This window comes from Aotus nancymaae, unplaced genomic scaffold (assembly GCF_030222135.1).
Source record: "Aotus nancymaae isolate 86718 unplaced genomic scaffold, 86718_ANA_hifiasm-v0.15.2.pri h1tg000040l, whole genome shotgun sequence".
Lineage (NCBI taxonomy): Eukaryota > Metazoa > Chordata > Mammalia > Primates > Aotidae > Aotus > Aotus nancymaae.
In genome coordinates this window covers 122,909,445-122,935,819 of record NW_026988454.1, presented here as the reverse complement: position 1 = coordinate 122,935,819, position 26,375 = coordinate 122,909,445, and the positions used below count along the sequence as shown (strand labels likewise).

The following is a 26,375-nucleotide window of genomic DNA, read 5'->3' as shown; positions in this document are numbered from 1 at the left end:
AAAAATGAACTTTTCTCCAATTTAAATAATCACTCACTCTCCAGATTTGCAACTCACCCTTATAGAAGGGCAGAAGAATTGTAGATTTCCCTAATTCCCCCACCATTTCAGGTACACCTATTTGAAGGTCAGTGTACTTACCTGACAGCTTAAACAAATCTGCTTTTTAGACAAGCTGTGGTAATTGTTCCTTTCAAACATAAGAATAATTCTTACTCTGAGAGCAAGTTACACCTACAGCCAGCTCCTGATAGCGGCAGGTAGAATATTTGCATTTGTTTCTCTGCATCAATCTTGCTTTTGAGTTCATTTCCTCCCCTATTGATACTCTTACCTTTCTATGTCCTACCCCTTCTACTTAGCAGGACCAAAAAGCAGGCTTTTTATCCGCTCCCCACCTTCCAGGAAAACATCTACCCAAACCAATTAAGGGCCACCACATTTCTAGGTAGCTATTACAAATAATATAAATCAGGTAGAAGTGCACCTTCTTTCTCTGAGGTTGCACTGTGGCTTAATAAGGGCTTAACCTCAGCCTAAAGAAAGAGGGTTGGGGAGCTGCCCTGCTGTTCTGGGGCCTAGCCACTGGGAAGACAAGTGAGAATTCTTGGCCTCCAGACTCATTCATGTTCACATGCAATATAAAGTCATATTCCAGTGACTGTAGCCCCAGATGGGGAGGACTGAGTTCCACACAGAATTTGTGAAGGATCTCACTCACATGACATTGCATATCAGCATTTTCAAGTTTTGGGAATTCCTATCTCCTTCCCTCACTATCCTCTCAAAATCCTGTGCCATAAACATATGACACTTCAGTCTCTTTCAATCTCTGTCTGTCTCTTCCTCTGTCCTTCCTTTCTCCCTTTCTCCTTCCTTCCCTACCCACCCTCCCACACACAAAGAGAAAGACTGAAAACAGTGAGGTCTTCCTGATCAGAAGTAGAGAAATAGCTGGTGGGGCAGAGAGGGAGGCTGGAAACCAGCAGCACAAGCTGGACTAGATGACAAATGTAGCCAGATGGTTGGAGAAGATGGGAACAGAGATCCAATATTGTGTGGCAACAAGGAAGGAGTAGAACTGAGTGTCCCCAAGGTGGGAAGGGAAGGTGAGGAAGAGAAGATGAAGAGGCCAGGACATAAGTAGATAAAGAAAAAAGAAAAATAGCACACTATTTAAATGTGAAAAAGGGCTGTAGTAAAAGGGAGGAGAAAATTGCAGAGGAGGAAAAAAGAATGAGAATTACAAGTGGTAAAAGACAAGGAACTAGGTTAGGAACCCTATCTCCAGCCAACATTATAAACTCCGTCTTCCATAAATCTGAGCTCTTTCCCTGTAGTGTTCTCTAATCCTAAGCAGTGATAGAGTATTTTCTTTTGTACAGAAGGTCATTTTAACTAACACAATGATTCTGGAAAGAGAAAAAGACCCATGGCTTAGAGTGAATCCAACAAGATTTTTATTTTTTTTGCACTGACACGGGGCACAATTGTGAGAATGAATTACTATGTCTCCCCATCATGTAGGACCGATAGACCTTAGAATTTATTTGTGGTACAACCTCCAACTACAAACAAAATCAATAGCTGAGAATCACAAACACTGGGCAGTCCCAAGAGATGGATTGCCTTAGAGCTAATGCAGGCTGGTAACACCCAGAGGCTATTGGCAGGCTTTTTTAACTTTCCAAATCTTTAGAGAGAAAGAGCATGGACTTGAGGAAGTAAATTATATTTATGCAAAACTTTTTAATGCCGATGACCTAAGGTGGCATTAAAAACACTCTTGGCAACTACACAAATTAAATAGTGACAACAAAAAGGCCATGGTTACTTTATACTTTAGCTCCAATCTTTGACAATTTGTAACCATTATGTCTGTTACATAATACCTGGTAAAAAACAGGTGTTTTACCACCACATTTTTGCCCTCCAGAACCCTTCTGAACCTTCAAAATCCCTAGGAAATTGAATTTACAGCTTTAATAAACCCCATTGGTACTCATCAATTAGATGCTACTTGACAATAAAACCACCCTCAAGCTCTTTCATCTTTCAAATCCTGGTGTTAAAAGTGGAGACTAGAGAACCCAAACTAGAGACACACACCAAAGCAAAGACATTTCCCCCTAGTTAAGTTAAATCAATGTCCTTCCAATGACATCCTTTGGAAAGGTACAGTTAAAAATACAGATGAAGACCGGGCACGGTGGCTCATGCCTGCAATCCCAGCACTTTGGGAGGCCGAGGCAGGGGGACCATAAGGTCAAGAGATTGAGACCATCCTGGCCAACATGGTGAAACCCCGTCTCTACTAAAACTACAAAAATTAGCTGGGCATGGTGGTGCACACCTGTAGTCCCAGCTACCCGGGAGGCTGAGGCAGGAGAATCACTTGAACCTGGAGGCGGAGGTTTCAGTGAGCCGAGATCATGCCACTGCACTCCAGACTGGTGACAGAAACAGACTCTGTTTAAAAAAAAATACAGATGAGAAGATTTCTCATGTACACTCATATTAAAGAACCATGTTACATTAAGAATTACACTGTGTTGAAATATTCTCAGCTATCAAGAAAAACATCTATAATATCCCGATTACATAAAGTATTTACAAAAACAACTTCAGATCATGAAGCCTGCCAAACAAGGCATGGTGGTGCCACAAGTCCAGAACAAAAATGCTACACCCATGGGGTCTCAGAATCTACTGTAATGGCAGTGCTCTCACTCACTCTCCTAGCCTTGAACACCACCCGCTTCTCAAATACAGACCTTTTCTGGCAGGAGGGGTCCCTTACCTCTCAAGCACTATGACTGAGTTAGTCTTGCTGTCACTTCTTACATGAGAAATGCAACAGCTCTTGAGACATTCTGTATCCATGGTGCAGATCTCCTGGGAGCATGCCAAGCCACCCAAACCCCAATCGTACTCCCAAGCTGGAGTCATCTCCGTAATAAAGTGTGGGGCTCCCGCATCCTCTGCATTGGTCACCCACATGAAGAACAGCTTTCTTCGGCTGCATTAAAAATGATGCATTGATGTAGATTTCCAAAGGCTACAGCAGCAAGATCATGGAAACCTTATGTGAACTTCAGAATCTGACTTCTCTCTCTTCCTTGGGGTTGAATCCTCCAAAGCCATCATATCCTAACATGAATTTCCTAAATGATAATGTTTCTTCAGGAAACATCTCTTCCAGGGCCTCTACTCACCCTGCATTGCCCAGCCTTTCATTAGGCCATGAGGATTCTGGGGAAAATGCAAATTGTCTAGGAAATGCTCCTCTTTGCTTGAATAGTTTTTTGAAAATTATATATGGGGCAGAACCTGATATAATCCATGAGCAGAGCCAAAAGAGCCAAAGACATTTTTTTTTTAATTGATGTGCATCTGGAACAAAGCAATTGTTTCATATCACCCGGTGCCATTTTACAAAATGTTTGGCACTGCTGAACTCAGTCTAAATCTCAGAGGAAAAGTCATTAGAAGAAAAATGATTAAAACAAGCTCTACACAACAAAGCTATTTCTGTCCCTAGAGATGGTCCACTGTAAATGAACTGCCATGTGTATAAAGAATTCTCTGCCTGTAAACACATATGCTTTTCTCTAAGAGTTATGAAAATAAGATCAATATAATTAGTGAAGGAATAAATGAAATATTTACCAAGAGGGAAAGGCAGTAAAGGATACGGGGATATGGGGAAGAGTGGTATTTTAGGCTGGATGGTCAGGGAAGACCTCTCTAATGAAATGACATCTGAGAAACCTGAAAAGAGTAAGGGAGCTGGTCCTAGGATCATCTAGGGGACTGAGTTCCCAGAAAAGGCAACAGTCAAAACCCTAAAGCAGAAAGAAGCATCTTTAGTGTATTAGATCAGTAAACGATGGTTCACCACCTGGTTTTACAAATAAAAGTTTTATTGGCACATTCAGTTATATGTCTATGGGTGCTTTTGAGTTGAGTAATTGCAACAGAGACAGTTTGGTCAACGAAGCCTATTTACCAACTGGGCCTTTACAGAAAGTCTGCCAAACCACAATGTAAGATGAACATCAAGGAGATGAATGTAACCTGGAAAGAGAGGCAGGGGCCAGAGCACTTTGGGCCTGGTAGTATAAAACCACCTAAACAAGCACCTACCTACCAAACAACAAACACATCCCCAAGGGATTAAGACTGCAAATATTATTTACAAATTGGGGTCCAAAGGTTTCTTTTCATTGCGTCATTCTAGGGTACCCATCTGACCTCTGCTTTATTTCTGGTCCCCAGGGTTTTCAGCCTTTTTTTCCATGTGACAGGGATGTACACATCTGAGAGGGTTCCAGGGACATATCCACAATAAGCCTAAACAAATAAGATTTAACAAAATTATAAAATGAACATTCATAAATAATAATTATATGCTACAAGTTATTTTGATACAAATGTGATATTTTAAATTATATTTTTATATTTATATTATATTTAAATTTCAAAGAGGTTAGCCTGGTTTGTACTATTCATACTAGTGACAACTGAATACAACTGAAATGTTTAATAATAAAGGACTGGCTAAATAAAGGGTGGTACATTTATCCATATAGAAATATTATGCAGCTGTCAAAATCAATACTGTAGGAGAATAACATGAAAATATATTCAGTGTTAATCATTAAGTGAAAAAAAAATCAATCATAGATAGAACTAAGACTAAAACAAATGCAGAGATAGGGCTAAAGAACAGAATATAAAGTTATAAACCTCCACAAAATAGTATAATAAAATGAGGGAAGGAAGGGAAGAGGCATAAAAGGCAGTGTTGGTATGTTGATTTCATTATCTATCAGGTCAAAATATATCATTCAAGGCTGATAAATCGAGTAGTAGGTTGTAATTATAAAGATACAAATCAATCAATTAGTCAATAAATCAGTAGAATTGGGGGGTTGAAGGATGGAGAAAAGTAGGAAGAAGGTGGAAATATAAATGTATGACATTAATTCTTTCCAGGACATTAATAAATGCTGCCTAAAAATATCAATTTTTAAGTAACTACTATAAAATTACAAATATAAACTAGAAACAGAAATTTAAACTTTCCAGATTATTGAAAGAAATACAGACACACACAAACAAAACAGGTAAAAAAAACCCAGAGACCATATGGTAAAAGAAGCTACCTAAACAGAATAATATAAAATGTGATGAGATAAGCAAGACTTTCATAAACATAAATAAGTTAAATTCACCTATTAAAAGAAAATATTATAATTGATTATAAAAGAAAACACAACTAGTCTCTATATACAAGCAGCATACCTAATAAAAATAATTCAAGCTGAAAACAAAACTATGGGCAGAGGCACATGAGGCAAATGCAAACAAAAAGTAAGCAGGGCATCTAGTCTTAATATCAGACAAGAATAAATTCAGGGCAAAATGCAATAAAGAAAACAAAGAGGGCTTTGCATAATGATAAAGGAGATAATCTATAATGAAGAACTAAAAATATGCTTTTTATGTATTCCAAAATCTAAAAGTGCTAAAAAATACTATAATCTTATGAAAATCACTGATAAAAAACATAAAAATACTAACAAACAGAACTATCAGCACATTAAAAAATAGTATATCACAATCAAGGGTGCTTTATTCCAGTAATAAAAGGATTGCTCAATAAGTAAATCTATAATACTGATTATATTAATTGATGAAAAAGAAAAACCATAAGATTAATGTCCACTACACTGAAAGGGGATTTTGTGAAATTCTACATCCATTCTTAATTTAAGAAAAATCTTTCAATAACATAAGTACAGAGGAGTAATTTCTTAAGATATCTGTTTGTCTATCTATTCATGTACCCCAAAGCCAGGATCATGCTTAGTGGGAAATACTGGTGCGTACTTATTAAAGTCAAAAGCAAAACAAAGATATCATTGATTACTATTCCGATTTAACATTTTTCTGGGTGCTTTAGCCAATGTAATGAGACAAAGAGAAAAAAACAAGAGGCATAAAAATTGGGAAAAGAGGCCGAGCACAGTGGCTCATACCTGTAATCCCAGCACTTTGGGAGGCCAAGCGGGGAGGATCACTTGAGGCCACGAGTTCGAGGCTAGCCTGGCCAACAAGGTGAAGCCCTGTCGTCACTAAAAATACAAAAAATTAGCTAGGCATAGCGGCATACACCTGTAGTCCCAGTTACTTGGGAGGCTGAGGTGGGAGAGTTGCTTGAACCCAGGAGGCAGAGGTTGCAGTGAGGCAAGACTGCACTACTGCACTCCAGCCTGGGTGATAAGAGTAAGACCCTGTCTCAAAAAAAAAAAAAAAAAAAAAAAAAAAAAAATTGGGGAAAATAGGAACTAAATTTTACATTATTTGAAAAGGAAATAATTACCTATATGGCAAACCCAGGCAAATCAACTGAAAAACCATTAAAATTTGTAAGAGAATTTGGTAAAGGACTGGTATGAAATTGATATACCAAAATCCATAGTTTTCATACACACACACACAACAACAACAAATTGGAGGAAATAATAGAAGAAAAGATCTACTGACATTAGTAGCAAAAGATAAAATAACCAGGAATAAACAGGGAATAGTAAGATCAATGGAAAGCAAACTTGAAAATGCAACTGAGGGACAATAAAAGAGGCTTAAACAAATGGTTGCATACCGTATTCTTGAATAGTAAGACAATAACTTACAGGTATTTCTTCTCCTTAAGTTATGTGAATTTAATGTGAGACCATTAAGAATACCAACAGAAATTTTTGGGACCTGGTCAAGTTAATTCTAAAGCACATAGGGAAAAAATAAACGTGTTAAGTGTAAGTTTTAAAAAAGAAAGTAAAAATAGAGTAATAAAGAGGTATCTAGCCCCTTCAGATTTTAAAACACATCATCAAGCTACAATAATAAAAAGTGAAATACTAGAATATGAAAAGGCTGTCAGATCAAAAGAACAGACCAGAAAGTCCAAATTTGGTACAAATACACAAGAAATGTGGTATATTATACAGATGGCTTTTAAATTAGCAGGAAAGAGATGGGTTATTTAATAAATGAAGCTGAAGGAACTAGTGAGATACCTGAACAAATAGATGCCTGAATAAATAAAGCTGGATCCCTATCTGTAACCCCACTCTAAAATAAATACTAGGTAGATAAAAAGCTTAAATATAGAAAATGAAAGCAGTAGGTAAACATGGAAACTTTTTTTTGCTGTATGACATAAACCCAGGTCTTAAAATAAAATACGTAAATTTGACAACAAAAAATTTCCACATAGAAACAAAAACAGCAACAAATTTGAACAAATTGAACAAAAATATTTAAAACACATAATTGAAAGAGCCAGTTTTCCTCATTTACGAAGAGTCCCTAAATGAAATTTTAAAATTCCCAAGAACGCAACAGAAATCATGCAAAAGCTAAAATGTTCACAGATAAATACAAATGGCTCATAAATTTATAGAAAGATGTTCACCCATAATAAGAAATTTAAATTAAAACTATGAGGTGTCATTTCACCTACCAGATTGGCAAAGTATAGAAAGTTGGGTAACACCCTGTGTTGGGGGGTATGAGGAAACTGGCATTTTCATACATTGCTGGTAGGAATGTAAATGAGAATCACTACTATCCAGGGCAACATCTGTCAACATTTTCAGTCAAATATCCTTTTGCCAGCAAATCTAAGAAATTATCCCAGAGAAGTATTCACATATGTGGAAATGACGTATGTGCAACGATATTCATTGTATATTGTTTGCAACAACAAAAGATTAGAAATGATCTAAATATACATTAATGGAGACTGGTTGAGTTATAATCTATCCATACAATGGTACACTGTAGCTGTGAAAAAGGAGGAAGCAGCTCTATCTGTGCTGACATAATTACTAAGAAATATTGTTTGCTCAAAAAGCAAGAGACACCCAATATTCCTTCCCAAATTGCCTCTCATCAATTCCTTTTATTTGTTCCTTAACATCCAAGTCCTCAGAGTGCATGCAAGCATGTTATTCTCCTTCATGATTATCACCTTCCTCCCAGGTGGTTTTTTCTGACCAAAATGCTACGTTTTTGCCCCCACCTTCTTTTTTGGGAAAGTACCTAGTACTCCTTTAAACTCAGCACAGTGTCACTGCCTCCAGGAAGCCTTTCCTGACCTGTAATTTAAGATCTTTTTTTGATGCTGTGGTCCTCATTCAGACGACATACTCTGTGTGGCTTACCATACTGCACTGTAACTGTCTGGTTACTGGCTACCTCCCCCATTTGACTGTGAGCTCCTTGAGAAATGGAACCTTGTCTGCTTTATGTCTGTAGAAGTCAAGCCCAGCACCAGGACTGGCAAAGTTTAGATGCTCTGTAAATGGATAGATGGATGGATGGATGAATGATATAGAGAATCTACTCCCCACTGTAGCATGGGTGATCTTTTAGAAATGAAAATTGGGGGCTGGGTACAGTGGCTCACACCTGTAATCCCAGCACTTTGAGAAGCCGAGGCGGGCAGATCACCTGAGGTCAGGAGTTGAGACAAGGCTGGCCAACATATAGTGAAACCTCATCTCTACTAAAAATATATAAATTAGCTGGGTGTGGTGGTGCATGCCTGGAGTCCCAGCTACTTGGGAAGCTGAGGCAGGAGAATTGTTTGAACCTGGGAGGTGGGGATCATGCCACTGCACTCCAGCCTGGGTGACAGAGTGAGACTCTGTTTCTCAAAAATAAAAAATTAAAAAGAAAACTGGATCCTGTCACTCCCTTACATAAAAACTTCAAATGCACATAAATAAAACTCAGACTCCTTAAAAAGAAAAAAGCAAGGGACAGAATAGTGTGTTTGGGATGGTGTCATTTGCAGGCTTGAGAGAGAAGGAACAAACACGGCAGAGTGGAGGGAGATGTTCTCACTATGCATGCCATGTACCCATTACCTCTTGACTTCTAAAATACATGCATAGAAGTGTAACAATATTTTATTCTTTTCTATATTTCCAAAGTGTTCTAAAATGAGCAGGTACTTCTTGTAATAATTTAAAGAGAACCTCAAAAATAAAGGAACTTTAATTTCCACATAGTCTTTGGAGTTAGTTCCTCATTGTTTCAAAGCGATGTTTCTTCTTCTTTCATTTTGGTGTTCCAAATGAACAGTCTGAAAATGGCAAACCTCACTGCTCCCTTTAAAAATGCACACCCATTTTCTTTGTTTGGATTTAATAATCACTAAACTTTCTTCCTATTTTAACATGTATGGTTTATGTCAGCGGCTCTTAGACTGTGCCAGAGATCACACCAGGGAGGCTGTTAAAATGCAGATTCTCAGGAGTCTACCCCCCAGACATTGAGTCAGTGGGGGCCCTAGAATCTGCACTTTAACATTACCACAGGAGATTCCTATGTAGGTAGGTGATCTATAGACCATACTTTTCAAAACATTCACAATGACTTGTTAAGGAAAAGAGTATTTTTCACATAGAAGTGAAAATCCTATATAGTATAGAATTTAGGACTGAAAGTGATCTCTCCCTCAAACACACACACACACACACACACACACTTACACCTTTATAAACCTTCACATTATGTCCTGCACTTTACAGTTTTGTGTGCACTCATCTTGTCTTCTTTCAGCTTTTTGAGACTGGGATCCAAGTCTTTATGTAGCCCAGTGCTCCAAAGTTGTGAAATAAAAGTATGTGTGATAGAAACCAAAGCATATGGTTCAAATGTTACTTTCTTTGGCTTAGGGAGTTGGTTCTTTGCCAACTATGTAAATTCTTTGTCATTCCACCTCCCCTTCCCGCAAAGCTCAGATGTGTGCAAGCAACTGTAACACTGCCTGCTAAGTCTAGAGAGGGGCTGCTGTTTTATTTTAAATACACACACAAATCACTTCTGGTAGCTTTCTATGCCTTTCCCAGGACCTCTGATGAGCCCTTTCCTCTGTGAATTTTAAACTGAAAGGAATACCTGAAAAAGCAGCACAAGTGGTTTCGATAAACATCCCAGAGGGTTTTCTACGTTACATAAATTTTCAAGTGTGATGTGAAGGGACCCATGAGGTATGGTGGCAGCTCTACGTCACCCCCTGATGGCAACATGCTCCATGGCATCCCAACCCCACCCCTGCATCCCCAGGCTCTTAGGGACACTCATCCTATGCCGGAGCTCATGTGTGTGTGTCCCCAGCAGCGCCAAATCCAGGGCATCTACAAATAGTTGCTGGTATGAGTGGCAGGAACTAAAAACACATAGCTCAAATTTTGATGTCTTCTGCCCAACTGAAGGTCACTGGTTCTTTCAATTGTGTAACTTCCTAAGATTTTGCAGCACAGAGCTTTTTGATTGATGCACAGATCAGCCAAAAGGCAAATGTGGAAGACTGCCTGTACTCAAAGTGTAACTCTAATAGCATAAAATACACATGCCTAAGTCATCACTGGCAAAGCTCCAAAGCTTTTGAGAAAGGTCATTACACACATCAACAGGGCCATTCACCCCCACCCAAACCTGAAAAACTTAGAATGGGTCAGTGCTGGCATGAAAGTGATTGAGTCCCAGAGGTACAGCTCAATGACTTGGCCTAAAGAACAGAGAAAAAAAGAGAACTGAGTAAGTTTACCAGTCTGAAGGGTGCTCACATAGGCCTCCAGGGACTCTACATCCACTGAGATTAGGAGACAAAATAACCCCAGATGATGGGGATGGGGGTGGCAAAAGGTATTTCAGTAACATAAAGAACTTCCTAGAAAGTACCTGGAATCTTCTTCTTTAGGGGTTCACTAGAAACAAATTGTCTTCAGTTGGGAATAAATGATGGCCCTGCCCAAGGTTGGGGGTGGGGAACACACTTGATGGCATTTTGGGGTCCTTTCCAACTTTAGATGTAGAGTCTCATTTAACCATCCCTACCCATCCCTATCAATAGGCAAGATGGGATAACGTGAATAAAAGCAAAAACCAAGTTACTTGTTAGACTTGGACAGAAATGACTTCACTCACATATAAAGCTATCACAGGACTGCATCTACCCCTGGGATTTCAAGTTCCCTGATGATAGCAGCCTTTAATGGAAGCTGCATGCTGGGTTAATGGTCAGGCTGTGAGTGGAAATTCTGAGATCAATAGACCTAAATTCAGGAAATCAAGGCTGCACCTAAAGCCTAATGGTCTGATGAGAGCAGCAAATACTTGTTCTTTCTTCTTCTCCCTGTCAAGCCTTTAATTGATTCACACCCTACTTTTCCTAGAAGTTAATGCCATCATTGCATGTAACCTTCAGGAAGAGGTAAGGAGAAGTGACAAATTGTTCACAGAAAATCCCATGAAAGATGGGCTTGAGGCAATCTAGACTCTACCTCATAAACAGCTGCATTTCAAAAATCCCTACTGAGGTCCACCCACGGGTCAAGACTCCTGCGTGCTTAAGTCTTTATCCTACTGGGATTACTAATTGGATCAAACCTCTCTAATTCAGAGTTACAGGTATTTTATTTCAGGGGAAAGCTTGAATTTTATGTTTTTAAAATACAAATTAGTTCTTTCCTACAGCAATGCTTACTGCCCTGAGCACTGCAGTGAAACTTAGATTAGGGAATTATTCCCTTGTATTGGGCTTCTATGAAATGGAAAAGCCCAAAGAAAGTATCAAGGAAATTAAGAAAGCCTTAAGAAAATAAATCAGAAAACAAAATTCTGTCTTAAACACAATCCAAACTTCATGTTTAATAGGGATTCATCTGTTTCCCATACTCTCTACATGTCCAGTTCAGATAGAAATCGTGGAAGAAAAGACTTTTCTGTGAGCTAGAATGGACCTTATGCTTGACTAGATGGCTCTGAGGGATAGCCAAACTCCCAATGGGAAAAGTGCCATGAGGAAGAGGAACACTTACCAGAAGAATTTTCAACAAGGGCTGAAATACAACAAGGTTAGCTACAAAATGGAATTAATGAGAACAGCTCCAACCCATTGGGAGTTTGCTTAATTTTAATTAACCCAAACTCTAACACTGTACTGGAAGAGGAAGGAACATTATAATCAAGCCTGATTATCACTATTTACATAATTTCTCACCAGAGGCCCACAGGTGAAAAGGTTGCTTATTCTAATGCCCTTAGAACCCTATTGTGAACTTCACATGTGAGGGATCTAAGTTGTGTGCTCCTGATGAGACTCCAATGCCTGACGATCTGTGGTGGAACAGTTTCATCCCGAAACCACCTCCATCACCACCCCGTCTATGGAAAACCTGTCTTCCAGAAAACTGGTACCTGGTGCCAAAAAGGTTGGGGACTGCTGCCTTAGAATGTAAGAAACAACTCAAGCAGCCAACAGGTCTGGAGTTACACTTCCAGCCCTCCCCTTTGTACACACTCAATACTTCTTACTAAACTGGTCGTTAACAACCACTTGTGAAATCTCCAATACTGACTTGTGAAACCCCTCCCCTCCCCATACCTGCACTTAGGCCTTTGTCTCTTCCTATCTTCCTTTACTCAGTGGTGGCAGAATAATAGTAGAGTGAAAGACAGTGATGGGCAATGAAGGGGGACCTATTTCTGAAGAGGAGATGTTTTAAAGATATTTTATTTGTCAATACCAGTAATGACAGAAAATGAAAGAATTAAAGCAGGAAGCAAAACAAAAACAAGAAACTCAAAACTTGCAACCTAAACTTTCTGGGAAAAAAAATCGCATAAATATTAAAAGACTTAAACAGAACATTTACTATGAAGCCCTGATGTACCTAATCATTCCTTCAAATGTCTGGATGTTTTACACTGAGAATCTCCCCAGTGCCTTTCTAGTGCTCTAAAGCCATCTCCCAAACAGATGAGAAATTGAGAGAAACAGGACTCCTTTCCTGAGTAGATAATTTTTATAAATTGCATTGGAATGTATTTTAGAGAGTTTCACCAAAACTAAGGAGAAATTTAAAGATCAAATGGCAGCAAAAGATCAGGGAAAGCACGTAGAACTAGGCAGTCACAGAGCTAACCCGCAAACTGCCCTCAGTCCTATAACCTGAAATCAAATCCACAGCCAGTGGTGAAGAAGATCGCGTCTGAGGATAGCTGCATGATGGCACAGCTGGGTCCTATCTCCCCACTATGGGTCTCAACTGTAACTCGCGCTCCAACTGCTCTGCGGTCAGCGTGCCCTGGATGGCTTCGCAGCCCGGGTTGAACACAGAGTAGGCACTCTTCTCTCCCTCCTTCTTCTCTTTGGGGCCTCGCATCCCGACGTACATCCAATAGAACAAGGACAGGACAAAGTATGCCAGGCCAAATTCCAGTTCCACAAACAGTCCCAGCAGGATCAACCAGAGAAGAACCTTCAAGAAGGTGATATTAGTCAGGAAAGACTGGTCCCAGCATGATGGCAGAGGAATGACTGTGTTCTGCTGTGGCTGTGATGTGCTGCCCTGGGGCTGAGCCACTTCCTAGAATACACAAACAAACAAAAGTAAGAATAAAGGGTAATGGAGCTGAGATGATCAAAACTAATCTGAAGAGGCAGTTCTCATTGCTCTGAGAAGGCTGTTGGCTCACTGATTTCTATTCTCTTGCCCTACTCTCTAAAACAATCATCTCCAAAGAGCCTATGTGCTCTGCTCCAACTGAATCAAAACTGATCAGCACTTAGTGAGATGTGACCTAACAAAAGCCCTACAGCATTCAGACAGATTCTTATCCATGGGAGTCATTTCTTCAGATTAGTCTGCTGCTAACAAGAGCTAATTTGTGCCCCATACAGAAACTCCTGAATAACTGATAATGCAACAGTCATGACAGATGCTTCCAATAGTCAGAGTCAACACACCTTTGCTGATTTGATTAGATGACCTAAAATATTATGAGTGACATGATTCTAAAATAGAGACAGGAAACAAAAATCCTTTTCACATTAAAAAAAAAAAAAAAATCAGCAGGGTGCACGCCTGTAATCCCAGCACTTTGGGAGGCTGAGGTAAGCAGATCACTTGTGCTGAGGAGTTTGAGACCAGCCTGGCCAACATGGTGAAACCCCATTTCCCCTAAAAATCAAAAATTAGCCAGCATGGTGGCACATGCCTATAATCCCAGCTACTCAGGAGGCAGAGGCATGAGAATTGCTCAAACCTGGGAGGCGGAGGCTGCAGTAAGCCGAGATTGCACCACCTCACGGCAACAGAACAAGATTTTGTCTCAAAAACAAACAAACAAACAAACAAACACACATACATCACTGTCATTACTGGGCCCTTTTACCTTCCCATCCCCTATGACCAACCTACACAGGTCACTGTCACTCACCCAAGGCCCAGTCAATGTCTCCAAACTAGACTCCCTGCCTCTTATCTCTTCCCTACCCAGCCATCCTATGTACAACTGCTTCATAAATTTTCCTAAAGACCCATTACCCGCCTGCCCACAAACCTTCAAAAACTTCCATTGCCTACAGGATAAAATCCAAACTCCTTGGGCTGGAACCCAATGCCCTCCATTTGTTCAACAGACTGAAATGCCAGTACACAGGCTTCTGTGCCAGATACCAATGGCGAACACAGATACTTAGATAGCTTTAAGCTGTGTCCAGTCCACTGTTTTCTGAACTCTTTTGAGCATGACCCACAATAAGGAATACATTTTAGACTGCAACCCAGAATACATATATGCAACAAAGTTTCACAAGTCAACACCTACCCTTCCAGAGAAGCTCTCTTGTATTTCCTATTCTATTTTTAAAACATTTTAAATAGGGCACAAGATCTTCTATATTAATTTCACTATCCACTAGTGGGTCACAGTGGTCCAGAAAATTCCATGACAACACAATCCACAATCTTTTGTTCCATAAATGACCCTTCTACTCCAGGCTTAACTGGTCTTATTACCCAAAGATATTCTCAGTTCCCATCTCAGGCCTTCCTCTTTCTTTCTCAACTCCTTGCCTTCCTTCCAGATAAGCACAGTTCATGAACTGTCAGCCCTGATCTCTCTGGACATCAGGGAGGGTGCCCCTCTGCCTTCCAAAGCACCAGCTGGCTCTCCTGTTCATTGAGCACCAAACTCTTCAGCACTACAGTGTTTCTCTTTTAATATAGGTCAGGTCATGTGTGATGCCAGATTGTTTAAGTACCAGGAGACCACGTGTCTCTAGATCAGAACATGGCATCCCACACTTAGGTTCTCAATACATAGCAGAAATTTTAGTCCAACTCTTCAGTTACACCCGCTATTCTTCACATGAAAATTTAAAAGAGGATCACAAACATTCGTCATGTGATTTATGATGCTTTAGAAGTTCTATTTTGTCAGAACCTTCTGTTTTGGCATCAATATTGTAATTATTATCTTTTCAGGTAGATTAGTAAGTCTGATTGGAGAGGTCCTTATATTATCAGCCACATCCCTGACCCCTGACATCATTAAAGAAAGAAATGTCTGTTTCAGATTTGACATGCAAGCACGGTGCTTCTTGCCCAAGAAGAATGCATCTGGTCAGTGTCCTGGGCAAGGGGGAAGAGTAGCATGAGATGATAGGGCTAAGGAGGGAGGGCAGGGGGGTGGGAGCCAGATCAAGTAGAGCCAGGCAGGCTGCAGTGAAGATTTTGGAAATGGGAAACAGCTGAAGGTCTAAGCAGGGAACTAACAATCCACCTTTCATTTAAGACTACTCTGGCTGTCTTCTGGAGCAGGGGTCCCCAAGCCCTGGACCCGTAAGGGTTCGTGGCCTGTTAGGAACAAGGCCGCACAGCAGGAAGTGAGTGGCAGGTGAGCAAAGCAAGCATTATTGCCTGAGTTCCACTTCCTGTCAGATCAGTGGTGGCATTAGATTCTCATAGAACCATGAACCCCATTGTGAACTGCGCATGCGCAGCAGGATCTAGGGTGCCCATTCCTTATGAGAATCTAACTCATGCTGATGATCTGAGGTGGAAGAGTTTTGTCCTGAAACCATCTCTCCCCACCCCCTGGTAGAAAAATTGTCTTCCATGAAATCCCTGGTGCCAAAAAGGCTGGGGAGGAGAGCTAGCAAGAGATAGCCAGACATTGACCAGGGTGGTGACAGCAGTCAGATGGAAATAATAGACTGATGAACACAGAATACATTTTGAATATACATGTTGAAATTAACAATAAACTAAATTTATTATTTAGGGAGTATAAAAAGAATGCTCCTATGCCACCATTTACTGAGAGCCTTCAAATGTATGAACTCTTGTAATCCAGGAGGCAGGTATTATTATTCCCAACTTACTGACAAGAATACACTGAGAGGTTAAGTAATTTCCCTAAAGTCATATAATTAGGCATATAGATAGGCAGAGATGAGGTCAGTCTGGGATCTTAGGATGGTCTCCTCCAAAACCCATTTTATTTAATTAGCGGCCTTTATGGGGATAGCAGGAGAAGGGTTAGGGAGCTAGAGGCAGACGGGGGTGGGGGTGGGGGGTGGTCAACAAACTGACAAAGGGAGCAAACAAGGAAGAGGAGAGTCACGGACATTCCTCTGCCTCATCTGGAATTTGTCCGAGTACCAGTTCCCTTCTGCTGTAAAAGCTGGTGAAGAAGTGTTTGTGACTGTTACATCACACACAGGCATGGTCCAAGGAAGGCACTACCATTCCTCAAATATCAAGCTGCTTCCCACCTCAGGGCCTCTGCACTTGAGTCCCTCTGAGAGGAATGCTCCTTTCCCCTCATATCACCTGGTTGGCACCCCCACTCCAAACAGCAAAAATGCCACCACATGTGCCCTTTGCTTTGTCTGTTTTTGCCAGGGTGGCTCCTTCTTGTTAACTGTCTCCTCCTTAGTTGAGTTTTCCCTGTTCAGCTGATTTAAAACAGTACTCTCCTCCCTTCACCCCTAATTCACTATCACAATCTACTGGTCTTATCTTTTTTCTTTCATAGCATTTATCTGGTTTTATTTATTGTCTTCCTTTCCCTGCTGCCCCAAGCTCAAATGCAAGTTGTACAATAGTAGGACTTGCCTATCTTAATCATACTTGTCTCCCAGGGTTTAGGACAAAAGCTGGAACACAGTGGACACATGACAAGATTTTTGTTGAATGAATGAATGACAGTGAGGGAAAGGGAGAAATTCAAGATGACTATTAGATTTTGGGGGGTGAGGCAAAGCTATGCTTAGCCAGGCAACTCTAAAGGAAAGCCTTTGAGCAGAAGGCCTGCCTGAGCCAAGGCCTGGAGGTCAGAAGTGGCAGATGAGTGAGGGGAATGGGCCCTGGGGTGGGGTGGTGTACTGGGGGCTTGCCTGAGATATGGCTGGAGAGGAAAGCAGAAGGCTTCTGTAGGAATTTTTTTTCTGTTACCAGCATTTTTGTCCTAATGAAGCTTGTCACAAAATTATTTCGGGAAACTGCTTTTCTTCAAGCAAAATCTGGTAGTGGGAAGGAGGATGTAGATGCTTTCTCATCAATGACTACTGAAAAGGTGCAGGGGCACTGTCAGTCACAGTGGGGCCCAGGTAGGGGCAGAGGCGTCATTGTGGTCAGAGCTCGGCCCGGACAGAGGCCATGGTGGCTTCCATCCATGGTGTGGCACAAGGCAGCTGTAGCCTCTATGGTTCATCTGCGTTGCTCCAAATGACACGGTTTAGTTATTTTGATGGCTGAAGGGTATTCCTTTGTGTATACACATTACAGTTTCTTGATCCCTTCATCTGTGGATGGACAGGAGATAAAGGTTTTTTTTGGAATCTCTATGCCTGAGATTAAAAGGTGTGGGACTTTCTCTACCAGGCTCATTTCTTTGGACCTAACGTCCTCCGGGTTTCTCCACATGGCTGTGGATGAAACGATTTCCCAAAGCTTTATGGCTGAAGCATATTCCGTAGTGTACTTGTGTGGCAGTTTCTTTATCCCTTCAGCTATGGACAGGTCATTTGCCATGATGTCCTCTAGGTTCAACAGTGTGGCTGCAAATGATGTAATTTCATTATATTTTTCTGGATGAAGAGTATTCTATTTGTGTACATACACTATGGTTTCTTTATCCCTTCATCTGTGGATGAAAAGGTTTTTCCACATAACTGCAAATGACAGGATTTCATCCATTTCTGTGGTGGAAGAGTATTCCATTCTGGATATATATTTCAGTTTTTTCATCCCTTCATCAAGGGATGAACAAGTTCAACCATGTGGCTCCGGATGATATGATTTTAGTATATGGCATGGCTGAAGAGTATTCCATTGTGAATGAATACTACAGTTTCTGTATCCCTTCATCTGTGGGTGAACAGGTCTCTCTCCACATCACTGGAAGTGATGTGATGTCCCGAAGTTTGATGGATGAAGAGTATTCCATTGCACAGATATCCTGGAGTTTCCGTATTCCTTCATCTGTGGATGGCCAAGACTGATTTACATTTGGCCTGCGCCGATGGCCATGTGGAAGTGATCACTCTCCTGGTAAACTGAAAATGCCAGATTGACATTGGTGACAAACAAAACAAGATGCCTTTGATGAAGGCTGTACATTGCCAAAAAGAGACCTGTGTCATCATTCTGTTAGAACGTGGCACCAATCTAGATCTTATGGATGTCTACAGCAACATTGCTCTCTACTATACCGTCTATAATGAAAACAAACTACTGGCAGAAAAACTCCCTTCACACCATGTGAATACTGAAGTGCTATAACAAGGATGGAAATACACTGCTTTTACTTGTTGTAGTTTGCAAAACACAGTAAAAGGTGGAATTTTCGTAAAGAAACAGGCAAATGTATATGCTGTTGATAGGTTGAGAAGAACAGCCCTCATACCTGTTGTACATTATACCTTGTCAGGTATAGTTAGCATTCTTCTTCAACAAAATATTGTCTTTACTCAAGAATATGTATGAACACATGGCCTACGTTTACACTATTTCTGGTGGTCTGACAAGCACTCACAACAAATTTTGCAACATTTGCAAAAAGATACTTGAAAACAGTCTTCAAATGACAATCCAGAAGAAGGAACCAAGAAGAATGCAAGTTTGAAAAAAGAAGGAGCAAGTGCCAAAGATTCTGGGAGTTCTGAAGCATCTGCATTGAGTATTTTCAAAAAAATGTGTTGATTCATGCCCTAAATCAGAAGATGAAGACTTGACTTTTACTACCAAGAAGTGTATCCCTGAGTATTTCAGAGTCTTTACTCGGACCTTCATATAAAAAAGGAAAAAATATACAGTAAATGGAAAAGGAGAAGGGCCTCCTGCAAAACATCCTTCCTTGAAGCCTAACACTAAAAGATTCTGTTATGAAGAAAGCAGCAGAAATGATGGATGTACAAACACCCAGAGCAGAACAAGAAGTACAAGTGACCTCAGAGGAAGAACGAGAAAAGCCTGAAAGTGAAAATAAATAGCTACAGGTTGAAGAAGCTAGAAAGAAGCACACAAGTAAAAAGATGAAAGCATCAGAAAATCTGTATGATAGTACATCTGCTGACGATGATGATAAATTAATTCAACAAAGAAAGAGAGGGAAAACTTACCATCAGTGATTTCCTAAGAAGGAGAAGGGAGAATATGATAGGCCTCCAAAGAAAATGTCAAATAAAAAGGTCAAAAAGAAAACACACTTAGAGATAAACTTGATGACTGAACTTGGCCATCTGAAACAGCCTCAGAGAATCATAAGGAAACTTACCCTCATTATAAGAAGTTGATGATGCTCATTAAGCAATTTGGAATGGATTATAATGGTTCTCATATCCTAATGGAAATCCAGAATGCATTTATTTCATGTGAAAAGTCACTGGAACTTAAAAAAAAGTATCGGTGAACAACTTACTCTAGACAATAAAAATATGAAAATTGAGTTTAGTGTACTAGAGAAGGAGTTATCCAACACACAAGAAATGAAATCACAGTTAAACATTTAAAAGTGGAATGGAAACAAGAATTCTACAGTTTGAATGCACCTTAAAACAGTAAGATGAGAAGACAAGAAATGCTAATAGGTTGTATGAAAAAATTAAGGAAGAGTTAGAAAGGAAAGTGGAGCAACATAGGAAAGAAGTTGAAATAAAAGAACAGCTTGAACTGATATCAGATCACTAGAAATAGAAGTGAAGGCTTTAAGGAATACTTCAAGTCAGGATTCTCATAGTTGTGGAAAAAGGATCTGATGCACGAAAATTGCTTGTTGAAGACAGATTGACTTTATTGTGTATGTAAGTATGCATAATAAAAAGTAAGAACCTTGAAAAGGAAAAGAAATATTTTAGGGACATTAAATTATTAAAGAAATGAATGATAATCTTCAAAAGACTATAAAACAAAATAAAAAAATATTAACAAAAACAATATCCCAGTAGGGCCAACAGCTTAATGACCTCAAAGCTGAGAATACAGTGTTCAAGTCTGAACCGGAGAAGGGAAACAAAACAAGGAAAGACTGGAAGCTGAAGTTGAGTCATTCTCTGCTAGATTGGTTGCTGCTATAAGGGAGTGTGATCAAAGTGCAAAAACAAAAAGAGACCTAGAACTTGCTTTCCAGAGAGCACAAGATGTTTCTTCACCAGAAAAAAATGAGTTCTAATATTTCTGAACTAAAAGATCATGAGTTTCTAACAGAACAACTTTCTGAAGCTCGAATTAAATTCAATGCCCTAAAAAGTAGACTCCATGACACAAGAAATTCTCTCAGAGAAAAGGCTTTGGTTTTATAAAGCGTACAAAAGACCTAAGCCAAGTAAATCCTTTGGAAAGCGGGACTACGTAGAGGAAAGAGTATCTCAACTATGACATGAAAATCTGTTGCTTCAACAACTAGATGGTGCTTAGAAGAAAGAGGATAATGAACAAAAGATAATTAATATCCAAGGATGCTGTCTTGAGACTGAAAAAGATGATGTCCTTCTAGAAGACAAAAATAAGGAGTTAATCAATGAATGTAATCATTTAAAAGACTGTTTCAGCATGAGAAAGAGAAAGCAGAGAAGAAGTAAATATCAAAAAAGACATTTGGTTATGATTACATGTTGAACCTAGTTGAATACAAAAATAGATGAAAAATGTGTTTACCATACTGTATAATTCCATTTACATGAAACATCCAGAAAAAACAAATGCATAGTGACAGAAAGTAGAATGACGTTTGTGTAGGGCTGGGGTTAGAAATGGGTAGTAACTGCTAATGGGCATGAGGGGTCTTCTTGGAGTGATAGAGGTATTCTAAAGTTGGATTGTAGTGATGGTTGCATGACTCAGTAAATTTACTAAAAATATTTGAATTATATGTTAAAACAAATTCTATAGTATGTAAATCATATTTCAACAAAGCTGTTTCCATTAAAAAACCAAAAATTTAAAATAATTTTTAAAAATAGAATGCTAGTGAAATCTCTGACAGGCCACAGTGTGCCATCAAGATTATCTGACATGAATTGTAAATTAGAATTTTTCTTTTCTAAACTAGAGGCAGAATCTGAAGAAAAAAAAAATTAAATGAGAATTTTCACAGCAGAGCAAACCCAGAAATGATAACAGTCAATGAAAATGAGCTTAAGGCAGAGTCCCTTATGAAAAACAGTAGTTAAGAAGAAACTGGAGGTCCAGCATTTCCTCTCATCCTTTTGTCTGGCAATCAGCTTTTGGGTTTTCAATAATGGAAGTTTTTCTCTGAGTTCAGTTTCTCTGGGTTCAACTCAATGATGTCATATTCCTTTGGAAATGAGACATACAGTCAAAAGCTCATTGCGTGGGTTAGACATTGTTTTTTAACTGCAGAGAGAAGAAGAATAAGGGAAATGGTTTCTAAAATCTTAAGCAACTGTTGTACTTAAAAAGCTCTAGTCAACAATAACATTATCCAAAGACAATTAACACAAACTGCACACAAGGAAATGGATTGTTTGAACTCTGCTGCGCTCTTTTCACCTTTCTGCAAGTCAGTTGGAATCCTGTATATCACTGAGAATATCAAGACTGAGTAACAACAGGTTCAGTAATTTTTAAAAATTCCCTCAAATCAAATGTTGTGCAATAATAGATGAACTTAAGGGAAATAATTTAAAGGTGAGGAAGGTACATTTCTGTTCCAGTACATTTTAATTTGAGAAGGAATTTTTTAGTTCCCATTACACTTACGAGGAACAAATCACTTGGCACATATCCCTTGATATGTTCTGTCCTGTATTTCCACATAGACATTTCAATCTCACTGCAAGCCACCTTACCATTTTACTGATGAGTTAAAACTAAATGAAAACACAAAAGGATGCAAATTAAAGTCAGTTGCAAAAGAGATTACTAAAATAAGTGTGAAAAGGTTATCATACTAAATCAAAATTTTTTGTTGTTTTTGTCTTGAACATTCACTATTGAACTTGAATAAGCTTCTGCCACTACCGGAAGTTACAGCTACCACACTTTGGTAAATTTTGTATTCTAACGCATTTCTAAGTCACAGGCCAACTGGGCTATAAGCCGCATGTGCCCCAGGTGCGAATCAAATGAAGCTTTAATTGCTGCTACTTTTCATCAGTATCCAATTAGACCTTTTACCCTCCATTAGCAGAGGGCTGTGGCTCAACTTGGTTGTGGAGAGGTTTCCCAAAGCCGTTGGGCTTCACGATAACTCAATTCTGGGTGAATAATTCAAGGGCAGAGAGGTCTTCTTCCAGGACCCTCGACCCTCGCTTCCTGCCTGGAATCAAGAGATGCTGGGTCGCTGGCTGGAAAGAAGATGACAAAACCGGCAACAGTGCGGGCACGTAGGGCGCCAGCAGCCCCGCCTCCGGCAGCTAGGGCCACGCCCTCGACTGTGGCTCCGAGGCCAGGTCCTGGGGCCGAGGTTTCCGTCCTCTCACCTGAACTAGGCCGGGCTGGGCCCACGCACTCGCGGGCCTAGGTTTCCATACCAGGAACTGCTTTAGCGAGCCTGGGGCTGCCTTTAGAGTCGCTGCTGCTTCCGCCTTCTCTCCCGGGGTTTGTGCGCCATGACTGGCAGTGCTGGGTTGGGCCGCCAGGCCCGTCCGTTTCCGCGCCGCCCGAAACTCAGCTAACCGCTGTTCCATGGCGCGCGCCTCGCGACCGTTGGCCGGGAAGGGAGCGCGCGCCCGCGCGCCCGCGCGCCCGCCTGCTCAACCGCCTTTGCCTGCGCTCGCCCCGCGCTGGGCCGCCGTGCGCCTCCGTGGCAGAGGCCCCTGCTGCGCGTGCGCGCTGGTGTGACTCGCGTCCGCTTCGTGTGTGACGTCTAGTGGGCCGCGTGTATCCTCAGCTGTCCTCTCTTAACACTCACGTGGACACAGTGTCACCTCAAGCCAAGTCTAAAGCACAGGGCTGCCCCACTGTCCCTCTCCCAAGGGCCGCTCTGCCTTGCTCCATCTCACGTAAGGGCTCGAGTCCCCACTGATCCAGCATCCTTTATTCGCAGTGTCTTGTTCTTGGGCTCCAGTGAAGAGCGCCACAGTGAGAAGACGGTTGCAGGGCATGGGAGAGGCCCGTGATCTCTAGGACGTTCAGAAGAAAAACAGGCTACATTGTACCCTTTTCCAATCTTAGTACCTGGAAGGTGACTTTATCACTGCTCACAAAGCAGGCTGTGCGGCTCCATCATTGCTCTTGCCACGTTGGGAAGTTGTCTGGTTTTGTGTCTAGATACGTCAGAACCTTAAAAACAAAAACTTTTACTGTGGTGAAACATAAAATATGTATGCAATTGTGTACCACCCAGGTGGAGATAAAGAACATTTCTGTACCCTGGGAGCTTCTTTGTGACCTCTCCCAATCAGTACCCTCCCAAAAGGACACAGTTCAGGTTAGGGGCTGTTTTATACGTTCTTAAAGATCTAAGCATCTAACTAAGTGCCACTCACATAATTAAGACTGAAATATTTGTTGGATCTGGCTGAGGTTGAATCGAGAAATTAGACAAACTAGAACGGGGTCATCCATTCATTTAACAAAACTTTTACTTAGGGCCTTCTCTGTCTCAAGTCACAGGCACTGGGGATGCTGAGATGAAAGAAAAAACAAAAACTGTTTTTGTAGAGCTTACACTCCAATATTTCATGTCATTTTAGCTACTGATAAGTGCTGTGAAGAAAAGTGAAGCAAAGTAAGCAGTGGTGGGGGTACTTAGAGAAGACTTCCCTGAAGGTTTGTCATTTGGGCATAGACTTAAATGAGTGAGTGAGGCCTGTAGATATCTGAACAGGACTGCTTCAATCAGAGGAAACAAGTGCAAAGGTCCCAAGGCCTCAAATAGCATGCTTGACCTGCTCATAGAACATCAGGGAGGCTGTTATGACTGGATTGGAAGGAGGGAGAGGGAGGGGAGGAGGGAGACAATGATAGAAAATAAAGATGCCAGGGGCCAGATCATGCATGTAAGGTCCTGTAGGCCATGGTAAAGATTGTGTGGTGGGAAGCAATTGGTGGATTTTGAGCAGGAGATTACATGATATGACTGATTTTTAAAGGATTACACTGGCTGATGGAGGTGGGACCCTGGAAGGGTGCAAAAGTAGAAGAAGAAAAACCAGTTAGGAATAGATATGATAGAAAGAGAGACTGTGGTAGTTTGAGCTAGAGTGGTAGTGATTGAGATCATGAGAATTGGTCAGATTCTGAATATATTTTGAAAGTCTGAGCCAACGTGATGTGCAGATGGATTGGATGTGGAATGTGAGAAAAAAAGTATCAAGGATGATAGGGACAGCCATGGTGGCTCATGCCTCTAATCCCAGTACTTTGGAAGGCTGAGGCAGGGGGATCGCTTGAACCTAGGAGTTTGAGACCAGCCTGGGCAACATAGCAAGACTTCGTTGCTATTTTAAAAAGATGGGGGGCAGGGGATGCGGACACAGTGGCTCAAGCCTATAATTCCAGCACTTTGGGAGGCCAAGGTGGGAGGATCACCTGAGGTTGAGAGTTTGAGACCAGCCTGACTAACATGGAGAAACCTCGTCTCTACTGAAAACACAAAATTAGCCGGGCCTGGTAGCACATGCCTGTAATTCCAGCTACTCGGGAGGCTGAGACAGTAGAATGGCTTGAACCTGGGAGACGGAGGTTGCAGTGAACCGAGATTGCACCATTGCACTCCAGCTTGGGCAACAAGAAAACGAAACTCCATCTCAAAAAAAAAATAAATAAATAAGGGATGACAGATTTCTTCCACTAGTACCCCACTCCCAACCCAACCCCAATACACACACACACCCTGAGCAACCAGGCAAATAATGCTGGGGCCCTCTACTGAAATGAGGGCACACTGGAAGGAGAGAATTACAGAATAAACATTGGAAGTTTTGTTTTGGACATACAAAGAACTTGAGATGCCTATTGGATATCCAAAAATTGGCAGTTAGATAGTGAAAATGAATTGAGGGGAAAGTCAGGACCAGAGGCACACACTGGGAGTCATCAGAATGTGTATATTTAAAGCTATGAGACTAGATAAGATCAAATAGTGGGTGTGGATAAGAAGCAATTTAAGGACTGAGCCCTGAGTGGATTAGAGATGGTTTGTAAGAGAAAAGAATGGGGTTATTACACTACAATGTTCTCTTGTTGAGCAACCGCAGAGAAAATTTCTTGCCCATTTTGGTGTCAGGAGTATGTCTGCTTCTCTTGAGAGATGGGATTCTTTTGCCAATTTTGTCTCCCACTTGATAATGACTCTAAGGCCTTAGCTCGCATCAAGTAGGCATATAGAATTAAGGTATAAGATTTGTGGGCAGTCGCAGTCAGGGTTCCTGACAGGAAACTTGGCACAAAGAGTGAAGTAAGAAGGGCTTACTCAAGGAGTTAGTTACAAGGTGTGGCAGGATGAAGGAAGCCAGCAAAGGATGGTTCATAGGAAGTGGTACCTGTCTCTAGGCCTGAAGCAGTAGGAGGACAGAGAGGTTATTACAACCCAGTGAGCCCTGTAGCTGTAGGAGAAGCCAGGAGACACAGGAGCCCTTCAGAGAGCATAGAACAGATAGAGAAGGGTGGAAAGAGGATCAGAAGAGGCAAACAGAGAACATCCAGGCCACTGCTCACATGGTTCCTGCTCTGTCTTGCTTTGGAAACCTTATTTTCTTTTTGCTTTGTTTTATTTATTATGAATTTACTTTTTTCTTGGTGCCTTCTAAGTCTCTTTAAATCCTTTTTGGAAGAGGTTAAAAGAACAGGAAAAAGAAAAATTGAAAGAGACAATCATGAAGAACAACTCCTGCCAAGCCAACTTCATTTCCTCTTTGGATGGGATTATGAGACTACTAAATAAAAAGAGTCCCCAGAATGTGTTTAATGTGTGAATTTAATTTTTATCATGAAATATTTTGTAAATACCAAATTTTATATATATATATATATAATGTGTATGCCATATACATAACATATATAATGTGTATGTGTCATACATATAAGTTATAA

At 40.7% G+C, this 26,375-nt stretch overlaps 1 protein-coding gene and 1 pseudogene across 5 annotated transcripts; one reads left to right on the top strand and one right to left on the bottom strand.

Annotated features, from left to right (window-relative positions):
• Positions 1 to 12,580: 12,580 nt before the first annotated feature.
• SAYSD1 (SAYSVFN motif domain containing 1) lies at positions 12,581 to 23,029 on the bottom strand. Of its 5 annotated transcripts, none has more exons than XM_012464354.2 (3): positions 22,820 to 22,908; positions 17,331 to 18,433; positions 12,581 to 13,454 (listed from the first exon to the last, which is right to left on the bottom strand). In XM_012464354.2, exons 2-3 carry the CDS (start codon positions 17,334 to 17,336, stop codon positions 13,110 to 13,112), a joined length of 351 nt encoding a protein of 116 aa, XP_012319777.1. In that variant the 5' UTR covers positions 17,337 to 18,433; positions 22,820 to 22,908; the 3' UTR covers positions 12,581 to 13,109. The 5 variants fall into 5 exon arrangements, 3 of the variants coding, with proteins under 3 accessions (XP_012319777.1, XP_012319776.1, XP_012319773.1); XM_012464353.3 differs by lacking the exon at positions 22,820 to 22,908 and adding an exon at positions 19,654 to 22,663; XR_010336730.1 differs by having other exon boundaries at positions 13,366 to 13,454; positions 17,273 to 21,731.
• On the top strand, positions 18,140 to 20,956 carry LOC135268404 (ankyrin repeat domain-containing protein 20B-like; annotated as a pseudogene).
• Positions 23,030 to 26,375: the final 3,346 nt, after the last annotated feature.